Source organism: Eublepharis macularius, chromosome 1, assembly GCF_028583425.1.
Source record: "Eublepharis macularius isolate TG4126 chromosome 1, MPM_Emac_v1.0, whole genome shotgun sequence".
NCBI classification, from domain to species: domain Eukaryota; kingdom Metazoa; phylum Chordata; class Lepidosauria; order Squamata; family Eublepharidae; genus Eublepharis; species Eublepharis macularius.
The window spans coordinates 234,111,892-234,126,173 of record NC_072790.1 but is presented as its reverse complement, the minus strand read 5'-3'; the positions used below and the strand labels follow the sequence as shown (position 1 = coordinate 234,126,173).

The 14,282-nt window shown below is 44.2% G+C and overlaps 1 protein-coding gene across 1 annotated transcript in view; it reads left to right on the top strand.

Moving 5' to 3' along the window:
* Positions 1-14,282, top strand: part of FERMT3 (FERM domain containing kindlin 3) — a 52,964-nt gene that overhangs the window by 35,468 nt on the left and 3,214 nt on the right. Inside the window, exons 9-14 of the mRNA XM_055000131.1 lie at positions 617-666; positions 2,399-2,523; positions 4,115-4,221; positions 6,358-6,567; positions 9,985-10,109; positions 13,120-13,261. Coding sequence (XP_054856106.1) covers positions 617-666; positions 2,399-2,523; positions 4,115-4,221; positions 6,358-6,567; positions 9,985-10,109; positions 13,120-13,261 — 759 coding nt within the window. The remainder of the gene's footprint in view (positions 1-616; positions 667-2,398; positions 2,524-4,114; positions 4,222-6,357; positions 6,568-9,984; positions 10,110-13,119; positions 13,262-14,282) is intronic.

The following is a 14,282-nucleotide window of genomic DNA, read 5'->3' as shown; positions in this document are numbered from 1 at the left end:
TTTAAATATTGAGCTAAATGTGCCAATGGTGTGACTTGATATAAGGCAAGTTTTTACTTGTGCGTGATTATATGCATTCTAAATTTGTTTAATATAATGTTCTAGAGGAGGGCTCAGAGCTGGCACAGGGTGAGAGGGGGGATTTGGGTGTAGCGTAATAGCATAGACCTGATTTGCTAACAGAAAGCGGAGGCTGCTTTAGGAATAAATTCCACACGAGGCTTATTGCTTTAGGAAAGAAAGGGATGTCCTTTATTGTTAAAGAACTCTGGACTAGGGCAGGAAAGGAAGAACAAGCTTTCAATATGGGTATCTTAAGACAGGACGCAGAATGATCCTGAGCGAGCCCATATTGATTTCATGGAGGTTAGACAGACAGGAAGATCAGGGGATTAGCAGGAAGGAAGGAAGTCCCTGAGAGTAGCACTCTGGGTAAACAAAGAGATGACAGCAGAGCAGACACGAGGGAAGGATACAGAGGAATTGGCACTATCTACCTTCAAGCCCTACTGCCCCTTCTGGAGTAGTGATGTGCTTGGACAAAGAGATACAGTACAGTCCTTCACCTCCAAGACTTGTGAAGTTGTTGTGACCCTTTTTCATCTTGCCGTTCTAGGACAGCCTCACAGCTATCCCAGAGTTGAAGGATTACCTCCGAATACTCAGGTGAGTCCGAAAACCGTAAGCTGGGAGTAGCTCTTAAATTGGTAATAGTCAGTGCTTTTTTTCAGCAGGAACATGGTGGGACGGAGTTCCGGAACCTCTTGAAAATGGTCACATGGCTGGTGGCCCCGCCCCCTGATCTCCAGACAGAGGGGAGTTTAGATTGCCCTCCGCGCCGCTCAGCAAATGGAGGACTATCGCTATCATTTGGAGATCAGTTGTAATTCCGGGAGATCTCTGGTCACCCCCTGGAATCTGGCAGCCATCAGCACGATAGTCATCCCTGTGCGATGATGTCACTTCTGGCACGACCCGGAAGTGATGGTGCCATTCCAGGGCTGATTCTTTAGCACTCAGCCAAAAGCACAGTTCCCTGATCATTGCCAAACCCTAACTATAAATAAAGCGGGTGGCTTGCATCAGTCATAAAAACGTCAGGAAATCCAGGCCATTTGCTTAGAAAGAGTTTCTACATGTTTGGAGCAGGGGAGGGGATCCACAGGTATTAAAAAAAGAATATTCCTTTGAAAATTAGCTGGGGGTAGGGGGACAGCTTGATGAAGAGGCCTGAGAGTGTTGCAGGAGGCATGTAGTGTTGAGAGTAAATTAAAGATGGAAACAGAAGGAGACTGGGAAATCGGCTTGCTGAAGCCTATGGGAGCCTATAACTTCCAGGAGAGGGAGGTTTGGGGAGTGGAGGACCAAATAATTTATCTCCCTCCCCTGGGTGATTCCTTGAAGGCGCTGAACTTTTTTTTTTATTTCTAAAGCGCCTATACAATACAAAACTCAATAATAAAGCAGCCAAGCTTATGAATAGAGATGGGCACGAACCTGAATTCGAACCAAAAACCCCCACGAACCAGCCCGGTTCATGGTTCGCGGAAGCTCGTTTCCACGAACTTCCACAAACTGGTCTACTGGTTTGTTTGGCTTGTATTAAAGGGCAGTTTAAATGGCCATTTCCCCGGGGAAATGGCCATTTAAACTTTTTCTGCTGCTTGCATGCGGCAAGTCCCATTAAACACCCAAACCCCACAAACAGAAGACTGTTCATAAGGCAGTTTACAACAATTTTTTTTTATAAAACTCACAAATGTAAATAATCATATGAAACAGAGGTCCCAAGAGCTATTAGGCATCTCAAAAAGAGAATTGGAGGAAGAGAATCCTCTCAGCCCAAATTGCTAAGTTGAAACTTCCAGGTTCAGAGGTGGGGTATCTCAATGCCAGTAGTGGGATGGGGCAACAGGGAGTGCTTTTGCCTTCGTGACCTGTTTGCAGGCTTCCTAAAACCAATCAAGCCTGCCATTGTTGGAAACAGAATGCTGGACGTTTGGTCTGGCCCAGCGGGATTCTTAGGATGAATTGAGAAAATGTGTGAACAGGTGTTTCTTAAGGAGGCTTAAAGGAAAAGAGGCTGGGCCGCCCAATGAGCTGCAAAGGAAAAGAGACACAGGAAAGAACTAGACAGAGCAGTCGTAGATTTAACTAGAAGATTTATAACTCCCTCAAGTGACGTTTCTGTGTACAGAGGACGAAACCCATGAAGCCGTTGGGAAAAAGTTACAAGGACATTGGTGTGGAAGTGAGAGAGGAAATCTGTGAAAGAGAAGAGTAAAAAAAGGAAGGAAAACTAAACAATGTCCTCTTTCCCTTTTCTGCTGTGGGCTTTCTGTGTGGGCTCATGGAAAGAGCAATTGGGGTTCTGACGACCTCCCTTGTTGCCCCACAGGCCTCGCAAGCTGACACTGAAAGGTTACAAGCAGTATTGGGTCACCTTCAAAGAGACCTCCATCTCCTACTACAAGAGTCCAGAGGAAGCCCTGGGGGAACCGGTGCAACAGCTCAACCTGAAGGGTGAGTGTGGTCACAAGGCCGGAGCTCCAGAGGCAGAGCTATGCTTCGTCTAAGTGCAGTCCCGTGTGTCTCCAGTTAAACAGAAACTGCGGAGCACAGCTTGGAAAGCTGCTGCTGGTCAGAGTAGGCAGTCCTGGATGTGGCTCTATCCATATAAGCCAGGGCTTTTTTTCAGCTGGAACGCGGTGGAACAGAGTTCCGGAACCTCTTGAAAATGGTCACATGGCTGGTGGCCCCGCCCCCTGATCTCCAGACAGAGGGGAGTTTAGATTGCCCTCCATGCCGCTGCCCTCTAAACTCCCCTCTGTCTGGAGATCAGGGGTGGGGCCACCAGCCACGTGACCATTTTCACCGAGGGCAATTTAAACTTTAAAAAACTCCCTCCTTGTTCCAGCTGACCGAAAGTGATGTCATTGGTCCTGGGAGCATGCACACACCTTGCGCGTTCACATGTGGTACCAGGGGCACCATCTCCCCCTCAAGAGTTGCCCTCTGTGCTGGCAACCCATGGAGTTCTACCACCTCTTTTCCCAGAAAAAAAGCCCTGCATATAAGATACCTTCAGAAGTTGTTACTGGAGAAGAGCCATAGTGGCAGACCCTGATAAAGCTGCTGGAAAACCCCTGGGTTCCCCAAAGCACAGCTTAGACTCACTTTCCTCAAGTGTATTGTGAGAGGGGCCACAGTCCAATTAATATGGCATGTGGTCTGCATACAGGAGGTCTTGGGTTCAGTCCCTGGTGACTCTAGATAAAGGATCTCTGGAAACAGCAGAAGACCTTTCTATGTTTCTATACCTGAAACCCTGTAGAGTCATTAGATGCTAATGAGTTCAGGTGGACCAATGGTTTGATTCAGTATAAGGCAGGTTCATATGGTCATGGGGAGGGGAGCCATGGCGCAGTGGTAGAGTGGGAAAGTCCCAGGTTCGATTCCCCGGCATTTCCAGTTAAAGGGTCTAGCAGAAGGTGATGTGATCGATCTCTGGATAGCCGCTGCCTGTCTGAGTAGACAATAACTTCAATAGAATTAGAGTGGAAATACATGTTGCGAATTACCTGAGGATGCTCAAGTGCAGGATTTTATGTGTGGTCCTCAATTCACGTGCATGCTGTTCTTGCTCGGCGTATGTGCATGCTGCTTTCACAGGAGCTCCCTTTGTGTGATTGCATCTGCAAGTGAGTCTGGAGGGCAGAGCATTAATTCAGCTATGTTTTTGCTGCAGCAGCAAGTACTGTACGCTTCTTTGACTTGCCAATTTGCATTTCTTTAAGGTGTGAGAAAATGTCAAGGTCTGCATTTCAATGAACGGAAGTGGGAGGTGGGGGAAACTGGGATACTTTTAGCAGTTGAGGAGGAACTGATATCCAACGTGTGAATGTATTCACAGGGAGCAAATTGAAGTGTGACTGTGTGAGCAAGTGCATGGGAAGTTGGAGGGGACACGTGTGAAATGAGGTTCACTTGAGGGTCCCTAGGTACTTGGTAATGTGTATTTCCACCCCAAGGCTCTGATTCGGTATAAGGTAGTTTCATATGTTTTGCATCCGTTATCTTCTCCATTTGTAATCTTATTTCTTTCCCATTCCAGGTTGTGAGGTAGTACCCGATGTCAATATCTCAGGGCAGAAATTCTGCATCAAGCTATTGGTTCCTTCACCGGATGGGATGAGTGAACTTCACTTGCGTTGTGCAGATGTGAGTACTGGGGTGCAGAAAAGAAACCAAGTTTTAAAAGGAAGCATCCTTTGTATGAACAAGCCAGTGATGCGGAAGCTCTGCCGACAAAGATTGCTTCCAGAAAGTTTTGCTGCAGTTTGGTATCAAAGATGGAGTAACTTTTTTTTTTTAAGTATCCACATTGCACTGTCCCCTAATTGTCCGCTTTCCAGATTCTCCCCTACTTTGATGTGACCTTTCCCAAACCTAGGTTGATGAATCAACTTGGAAAGATCTCCGTCAAAGTGCCTTTGCACTACATGTGGACAGGAAGATGCATACTTTTGAAGGTCCTCCCCCATTGGCGCCATTTTCCTTACCCCTGTCCCTGACATTTCCCCTACACTACCAGAGGACTTTTTTTCAGTGTTTTGTTTTTTTGAATGGCCGTCGTCACACGGCCATAAATTTAGTGCTTTGTGACTCTTTATGTCATCTTTATCCACTTCCATGTGAATGCCCTGGATCGACGATGGACGCTTTGCAACACCAAAACACTCACTCTCCCGATCATCTGTCTCACCTAACACTGATTCTCCTGCCCTACACTCCCACAATCCCCAGCGTGACCCGCAATTAAGCCTCAAAGTAATTTTTTTTAAAAACGTCAGCCTTATAGCGCTATAGCGCTATTCTGCCATGGGCGAGAAACCTCTGCTACCTATCACGGTTGGCTTTTGGGTTGGCCCAGCACAACATTGGTATAATAGAAGAGTAATATAGCGCAAATATGCAAAAAAAAAATTTTTTTAAGGGGCGGGATTTTAGGGCCCCGTTTCCGGAGGCACTTTGACTGACCATCGAATTGCGCTTTTCCCTGTTAATGTGACCGACTGGAAGCGCAAGCAGTCGTCAAAAGATGGGAGAATCTGTTTTAATAACGATAACAGAAGAAATGATTTCTAGTGCAAAACTGACGAAATAAGGGCCCGTGTGACGATGGCCAATGATTAGATCACTGCAACACATTAACATTATAATAATTGATTGCCGTGATCTACTAACCTCTCTAAACGTCCAGCTTTCATTTTTAAAAAGTCTCTACCCTTTTCATTATGGAATTATAAGGATAGTTTGGGGGTAGGTAGCCATATTGGTCTGCAGTATAACAGCAGGATTTGTGTCTAGAGGACCAACGAGATTTTCAGGGTATAAGCTTTCAAGAGTCAAAGCTATCTGAGCTTTGAATCTCAAAAGCTTATACCCCGAAAATCTTGTTGGCTCTTAGGTCCCACTGGACTCAAATCTTAACAACAACAACAACAACAACAACAACAACAGTGTGCTTATATACCACCCTTCTGGACAGATTATTGCCCACTCAAAGTGGTGAACAAACTCAGTGTTGTTATTATCCCCGCAATACAGCTGGGGAACTGGAGCTGAGTGGAGGGACTCAAATCTTAACAACAACAACAACAGTGTGCTTATATACCACCCTTCTGGACAGATTATTGCCTACTCAAAGTGGTGAACAAACTCAGTGTTGTTATTATCCCCGCAATACAGCTGGGGAACTGGAGCTGAGTGGAGGGGCTTACCCAAGGCCACCTGCAGAGCTCATGGCAGTAGAGTACTGATTTTGCAGCCCATACACTGAACTACTGTGCTACAGCAGGTATAAGGGGAAACCTTAGTTGAGCGCACTCATAAAGCTGCCTTATACTGAATCTGACCATCAAAGTTTGTACCGTCTACTCAGACCGACAGCAGCTCTCTAGGGTCTCAGGCAGAGGTCTTTCGTATTACTTACTACAACCTGATCCCCATAACTGGTGACTCTGGGGAATCGAACCTGGGACCTTCTGCATATGAAGCAGATGCTGTACCACTGAGCCACAGCCCCTTTGCTTGCACACTTAAAAAAATAAAGCTGGGAATTCAGAAGAGCAGATCAATAGATGTTTCCGGTGTTATTGTGCTATAGCAATCTAGCAACTGGTGATTTTTTTTTAACCATCCAGTAACAGGGGGAATGGCAGCTATGCAGAGGGAGGGAGTGTAAGGCAAGGAATGTGAAAGGACAACTGCTGTGGATGCCAGCGGGGGCAGCGAGAGCTCCAGGGCGAATTGTTGTGTAAAAGTGACACATCTTCCTCCTCTCTCTTCCACTAGGAGCAGCAGTATGCTCACTGGATGGCTGGCTGCCGGCTGGCAGCAAAGGGTAAAACCATGGCAGATGCATCGTACCAGGCTGAGGTGCAGAACATCCTATCCTTTCTACAGCTGCAGCGGGCCAACCCGGACGCACCCCTTGCCCCTGAAGCCGAGGGTGCCCAATGGCTGGTGTCGCCCCGTTACCAGAAGAAATTCAAACCCAAGCAGGTATCTCTGTGCTGCGTCCCCCTCCCCATATTGTTATCCTATGGTATCGCTCTACAGAGCTCTCCCATGCCTTGAGGGTACTCAAAGCCCTATTCATTAAACCATAAACCAGTGCCCATTTCCTCAGCATTGTAATGGCCAAATTCAGTGAGAAGGTTGGAATTCCATGACTGGATCACTTGCAAGGCTTTTTAAAAATTTGAAAGCACTCCTAGATAGAGAGGAAAATTGGTTCAGGGAAGCAGTGCTGGTAGGAGAGGGCTAACATTCTCCCTTTAGCCATTTTCCAGATCTCAGTCACCCAACCAAGGCTGTTATTTGCCCCATGGGAGGAAAAGCAACAGAGGTACCCCTGTGCAGCAAACTGCAAATTTAAGGGGGTGATTTAGATTGGGAAAACTGCAGCTAATTTTAATGCTTTTTTAAAAAAAGTTGGAGATCGTGAGGTTGGATTCTGTAGATCTGTTCAGCTATTTTATTTCTTTTTAAAAACCATTTATATGCCAACTTTCCACCCGAAAGAAGGTCCCCAAGGCGGTGATGCTTTCCTCTGGAGCAAAATGTTAATTAGGTTCCCCTGATGCAAGAGGCTTTGCTTCTTGTATCAGGGGAAAGCAGCACCATTAGTAAAGCAGGTCTGCAGGATTCAACCCGTGGGTCTCTTGCTGACTCTGTCTGATTTTCTCCCTAGAGGCACCTTTTCGCTGTTCCTTTTTGCCCAAGTGGAGGGTTTTTGGGGGGGTTGAACTACCACATCTGGATTCTATTTATCAGTTTGTTTGTAACAGAATAACTCCTAGGAACATTGAGATATCAGGATGAAATTTAGTACCTGAATTCAGAGCACATTTTGGGTTCCTAAAATAGTCCAACACGCCCACGGCCTTTTTCAAACAAGTAAAGGAAAATGCAAAATGCAGCCCCATGCAGTAAACCTCATGATTGTTGGGCCATCGGTTTGAAAGTCAGTGTACATCTGCAAGTCAAAATGTGGTGTTTCGAGTACAGTCAAACCAGCTTGACCCCTGTGCTCATTTCTAAGGGAAAGAGGTCACCATGACACAGTGCGATACTTCTCTTGACTATACAGGACCACCTCTCCTTATATGCACCCCAGAGGACATTTCCATCATCAGACAAACAGCTATGGGTGGTCCCTGACCCCAGCAAGGCCCATCTGGCCTCGACCAGGGCCAGGGCCTTTTCAGTCCTGGCTCCAGCCTAGTGGAACTCTCTGTCTCTTGAGATCAGAGCCCGGCAGGATTTGTTGTCCTTCTGCCAGGCCTGTAAGACGGAGGTGTTCCGCCAGGTGCAGGGCTCATTTCTAGGGGGAACGCGCCGGAACACAGTTCCGGCAGTTCCCCAAAGAGGTCACATGTCAGGTGGCCCCGCCCACCTGACTCTCGGCCATTTTGGGCCCGTTTCAGCCTGGATTAGGGCCGAAATGGCCCAGATTGGGCCTCTGATGGGTGGTGGATCACTCTGCCACTCAGCAGTGGCCTGATCCTGACCATTTTGGGCCCCTTTTTGGCCATTTTCGGCCCCTTTTTGCCATTTTGGGGCCAATTTCGGCCCTGAATGGCCAAGATTGGGTCCAAAAAAGCCAGGATAGGTGATGTCAGGGGGTGTGGCATGTGCAAATCAGTTATGCTAATGACACACTTCTGGTGATGTCAAGGGGCGTGGCATATGCTAATGAGTTATGCTAACGAGTTGTACTAATGAGTTCCTCCAGCTCTTTTTCTACAAAATAACCCCTGGCCGCCAGGCGTACGGTTGAGGCCAGGTCTGGCCTCCGCTGGCCATATGTGTGTGTGTGGGGGGGAGTCAATGAATGCTTAATGTTACTATCATTCTGCTTTAGAATATTGTCTTATTGAGCAAAGATAAGCTATACTGTGATTGCCGCCCTTTTGATGTCTTAATTATTTATATGTAACTGTGATTTTAATAAGTTTTATGAATTTGTAAATTTTGCTGTAGTTATGATTGTGTTTTAACTGATGTAATCCGCCCTAAGCCTGTTTGCGGGGAGGGCGGAATAGAAATATAATATAATAAAAATGAAATGTGGAGCTATCAGACTGGAGGCTGTCATGCACGTTTCAGATAATTGATCTTTTTGAAGTGCAAGCCCCTGGTTGACTCCCACACCCTCTTCCAGGGGGACCATTATGAATGAGCAAGTTTTTAAAAACACAACTGACAATAAAATAAATGTGCTTAGATTACTCCAATAATGGCTGATTCCTCACACATTGGATAATGCACTTCCAATCTTCTTTATAGATAATTTGGAATGGATTTTTTCGTGTGCAGAACAAAAAATCCACCTCAAACAATTGATAAAGTGCATTGAAAGTGCATTATCCAACGTGTGTGGAATCAGCCATTCTTTATTAGCTCTCTGGTACCGAATGGTTGTCATTTGGTCATTTGGTCCAGACGATATAATGTTCAGCCCGGTGCTTTTGGGGGGGGGGTACTTTTTCCCTTTTTTTTTTTCAGACCCTAGTTGTGGAAATGTTTACTTTCTACTTAAAAGGCATTTTTAAGTACAAATGCATTTTAAAATGCATTTCTCAAATAGCCAGTCTGGTGTAGTGGTTCGGATCTGGGAGAAACAGGTTCGAATCCCCACTCTGCTATGAAAGTTTGCTGAGTAGCCTTGGGCCAGTTGCACCCTTTCTGCCTAAACTACCTCACAGGCTTGTTGTGAGAATAAAATGGAGGAGAGGGGAATTGCGTAAGCCACCTAGGGTCCCCATTGGGGAGAAAGGTGGGGTATAAATAAAATAAACAAAATTTAAAAATGTGCAGTGGCAGCCCGTCCAGTGTGGACTGGCCATGTGCTATTCTAGCATTCTAGAGCTTCTGTCCCTTTAAATTTCGCTCCATTCTTCTTTGTTTCAGCTTCTTAATTCACTATTCTCCGATCACTTAGTAGCTGCAGTATATCTGAATGGATTCTTCCCCTAGAGGGGCTCTAATTAGTGTGTTGCTTTTGTAGCCAAATCCATTGCTTGATTTCCCCCCCCTGATATCATAATGTTGAAATCCAGCAATTAAAATGTAAAAAGAACAATAATGAGTGACAATTTGGGCTGCAAATGTGTAATAATAAAAGCTCTACCCCACTGGGGTTGCCGTCTGCCTGGATTAAAAAATATCCTCTCTCTTTAACAGAGGCTTAATGGCATATTATTTGCCTGGATTCAGCTGCCCATTTCCAATCATTAGGGTGTCTTTCTCCAAACCGGTTGGCGACCCTAGGCTGGCCACTGTGGGATACAAGTTGGACTAAATGGGACCTTTGGTCTCATTGGTTCATTCATTCATTTATTTGCATTATGCTTTTCCCTGCAATTTAAGGTGACTTACAATCTCTTCTGATATTTTCTGTTTGCAAATGTATAGTTAACCCCACGTATCCTGGAAGCCTATCAGAATGTGGCTCAGCTCTCGCTCACTGATGCCAAGATGAAATTTATCCAGGCCTGGCAGTCGCTCCCTGATTTTGGCATCTCTTACTTTGTGGTCAGGTAAGGACCCGTTCTGTTTCCCCAGTCTGGTTGTAAGCATATAGTCTCCTTTCTTGAACTAAGCCAAAGCTGACCTTTCAACTTGGATTTTTGCTCAGAAAGAATCCAGCTGCTAACGGCAATAGGCATGTTTAAGCTCTAATTTTATAATGATGGAGAACAAAATTAATAATTTTTAAAAGTCCCTCAAGGGAGAAAGTTAAGGACATACTGAGGTCCATTCTCACCCACTTAAATCAGTCAGATTTGAAAGTTTACAATGTTGACTGGATCATGTCTTAAAATGCCAGTTGCATAAAATATATTAACATAAATCAGTCTAGAAATATTCTAGAGACATGTCATGTTGCTGCCAAAATGGGAGTCTTAATAAATTTCTGGGATAAGGAACTCCTGGGAATCCCCCCCCCCCAAAATATGTTAAATGGTTTGGTGGAAGAAAAACTATCCCAGTGCCTAAACACACAGATTTCTAAGTCACCATATCTACTTTGTTGTTTACCGAAAGCAAACTGTAGGTGTAAACTAGGTATATGTTAGGGGCACAGGTGACAATGAACAGGTGCAGCCACTTTTCTTTGCATCCTACCGAAATATATACCCCAAGTGAATTTCCAGGACTAAGGCTCGGTTCAGACATGATGCAAAACCTAGGTTTAATTAAACTAGCTATGGTTAGTGTGCTTGTCATAACATGGGCTACTCCACTAACTATAGTTAGTTAGGATCTATAAAACTGGATTTGAAATCACAATCTGAAGGTGGCTTATTACCCATCACTTGTCTTAACTATGGTTTCATGTGACATACAAATGCGGACCTGGCTTAATAATGTTTTCTTCCGGTTGCCACCATCTTTCAGTCTCTGGCCAGAGGAAAGGGGTTGAATCTAGCATTTGTTGAGGCATATCAGGATTTGAGTGATCATCCATAGCCAAATCCTGGCTTCACAAGCTATAAAATAAACCGTGGTTTCACATTACATCTCAAGATCATACAGGCTCTCTAAGTTAGATACATGAATGTGTAATGGGAAAGAGAACCGTGATCTTGATTCAGTCCTAAATGAATAAAAATCAGACATGCCAGTCTTTTGGCACCTAAAAGGTTGACAGAAGTTTTCATGGGCCTCAAACCACTTTGCCAAAAGCATGAGTCAGATATCTCATGTCTGAAATCTTTTGGCCCACAAAAGCTTCATGCACCACAAATTTACTGTCCTTTATCTGGAAGTAAAAACCATTTTTTATTAAATACTGCAAGAAATTGTTGTTTCTCCCCGCACTTAAATGTTCCCTCTCCCATCCCAGAGCATGTGTATATTCTGCAATTTTTAGCCCTTGTGTTACTGCAATTTAAATTACTTAATTTCATAGGACAAAATTGAATTTTCTAAAATTGACAAGCATTCAGGCAATTTCAAATAATTCTGGTGTTTGGCACTCATTGGTAAGAACAACAGAAGGTGGGAAATGAGTTTCTCTCTTACCGGGCAATCAAGTAGCAAAAACAGCCTGTTTATTTTTATCACTATAAGTAAAAGTTCTAACAATTTTGTTAATAAAGATTGTAAATGTAGGGAAAGGGTATGGAATATCTCAGAAGGGACCCTGTAGCGGTCCTTGCTGGGGGCTATGTGACTTTTTTTTAAAAGCCAAAAGCCAAGGTCGAAAGCTGCAATTATTATTGAATGAGTAATTTCTGACGCATTCAGGCTGTTTTTATCAAGGGAGTTTATTCAGCAGCTCAACAAAATTACATCTCCTTCTAATATAAAATACGCAGAGGAGCTGTGATCACAGACACAGCTGCCGTAAGCGTGTAATATTTGAAGGAGATGCAATTCGTGCTTGGTGACTGATAAATAAATCCCTCTGGGGAAGACAACCGAAACGCATCAGAATATTCAGTCATAATTGCACTTTCTCAGTCTTTCTTTCCCCCAGTAATTGGTGCAGCTAAAGTTTATGGTATAATCTTTAGCTTTTTATTATTATTTTAAATAAATTACATTTTAATAGAATTTTTTTAAACAGTTTTGAAATATTTTTAGACAGAAACTAGTTTACAGTTTAACATTATAAAGCTTCAATAAAGTCCTAAAGCAAGCAACATTATAAACCTAAAAATGATAATAATAGAATGTCTCAGAAGCTCATTAAAGATTGAAATACACTTGACTTGGGTTGAAGGTTATTGCTTTCTATATATTCAAAACATGGATACCATTTCTCCAGAAAATTTGTGTTGTTGGGGTAACATTCTGCATGATAAAGTTTGTCATTTATTTTTTCCAAAATAAAGTGATCCCAGACTTTTAGAAACCAATTATCTTTTGTTGTTGTTTTTTTCCATTTCCAATACATCGCTATAGCGCTTCTGGCTGCTACTAACAAATTTGCTATAAGGTCTCTTCTAATTTTAGGAACAGAAATGTTATCCCATTGATCTAAAAAAATTGCTTCTGGTGCCAGGAGAACATCAAAGCCAGTCATTTCTTTAATTAGTTTTAAGACCTTTCTCCAGAATTTATTGATGTGGTGACATTCCCACCAACAGTGTGCAAAAGTTCCTTCTTTGCCACAACCTTTCCAACATTGCGTGGATGATGCCGAATAAATCACTGATTAATTTTTTCAGAGTCATCATCTTTAGCTTTATATAACATCCAAACCAGGTACAGACGGGGATAATTGAACCAGCCTGGAAACAAGCTGAGCTGAGCCCCCTACAGTGCCAGCTGCACTCCAGGGATTGGCTGCTCTGGACCGGCAGTGTTGACAAGTACAGACTCATCTGTTGCCTCTCTCTAAATTGTGCAGAGCAAGAATAGGCAACAGGCAAGCTTACGTCCATGGAGGCCACCACGGGCCGGATCCAGACCAGTCATACCCTGCAGTGCCCTCGGCTGAGCTCAGATCTTGCTGCCTGAGAAATTTCCCCAGGAACTCAAGGGCCTGTCTACCTTCAACCCACACCCTCCTGTACACCTTTTGCTGTCTTTGTGCAGGTTCAAGGGCAGCCGGAAGGACGAAATCCTGGGCATTGCCAATAACCGCTTGATCCGCATTGACCTGGCTGTCGGGGATGTGGTGAAGACGTGGCGGTACAGCAACATGCGCCAGTGGAATGTCAACTGGGATATCCGCCAGGTCAGCCCATGCAATGAGATGGGGGAGAGATTCCTGTGTTTTGAGTTCCCAGGACAAGCCTGAGTGGCTCTATGATCATCCCCCCCACCCTGGTTATTGTTTTTATTAAGTAAAAAGTACAGAAGATTCCAGTCTGTGGTCATTGTGCATTGTATAGTCCAGGGCTTTTTTTCAGGAGGAACGCGGTGGAACGGAGTTCAGGAACCTCTTGAAAATGGTCACATGGCTGGTGGCCCCACCCCCTGATCTCCAGAAAGAGGGGAGTTTAGATTGCCCTCCGCGCCAGCAGTAAACTTTCATCAATAATGTTTTTGTTCCTGGAGGAAAACATTATCTTGGATCTATTACTCTGAAATGAGAAAGCTCCTATTAACGGAGGATAAATTTGATTTTTGCTTTTAACATGTTAAAATTGTTAACTGGAAACAAAAAAACCCCAGCCTACATATCACTCACCGATTTTGGATTTCTGTTGCACTTTCAGTATCCAAAATATTTCACGTACGTTATCTCAGCAATCTGTACAACATCCTTGTATGGTAGGCCAGGTTTAATCAGCATCACCATATTATGGACTGGTAGGCTGATGTTAAGTAGCAGTAGTTTGCCGGAAGCCAAAACATGTGCAGCAGAATTTTTGCAAGTAGTAAACCTGCATCTGAAATGTGTTGTTTTAGACTGAAGGCTGGGGCTTGTGTGAATGTTCCTCCATGCAAAAATATCCCCCTCTTGTAGAAAACTAGCATGTCAGCAAAAAGCATTCTAGCCCCGTTTTCTCCCTGATACATGTGTGTACATGTGCAAGGTTTAAAGTGGGGACTTACAACTCACACAAGGTGGTAGACGTGTACTGGGCTATACCACTTACAGCCTGCTGATGGGGGCATGCGTGATGGAATGCACTTTGTAAGACAAAAAAAATCCTTTCACACAGAAGGTTAGATGTCCAAGGAAAAGATTGTAGTCTGTCCCTGTCCCTGACATGCTTCTTTTCAGCATGCATGGGATTTTTCTTTCTATG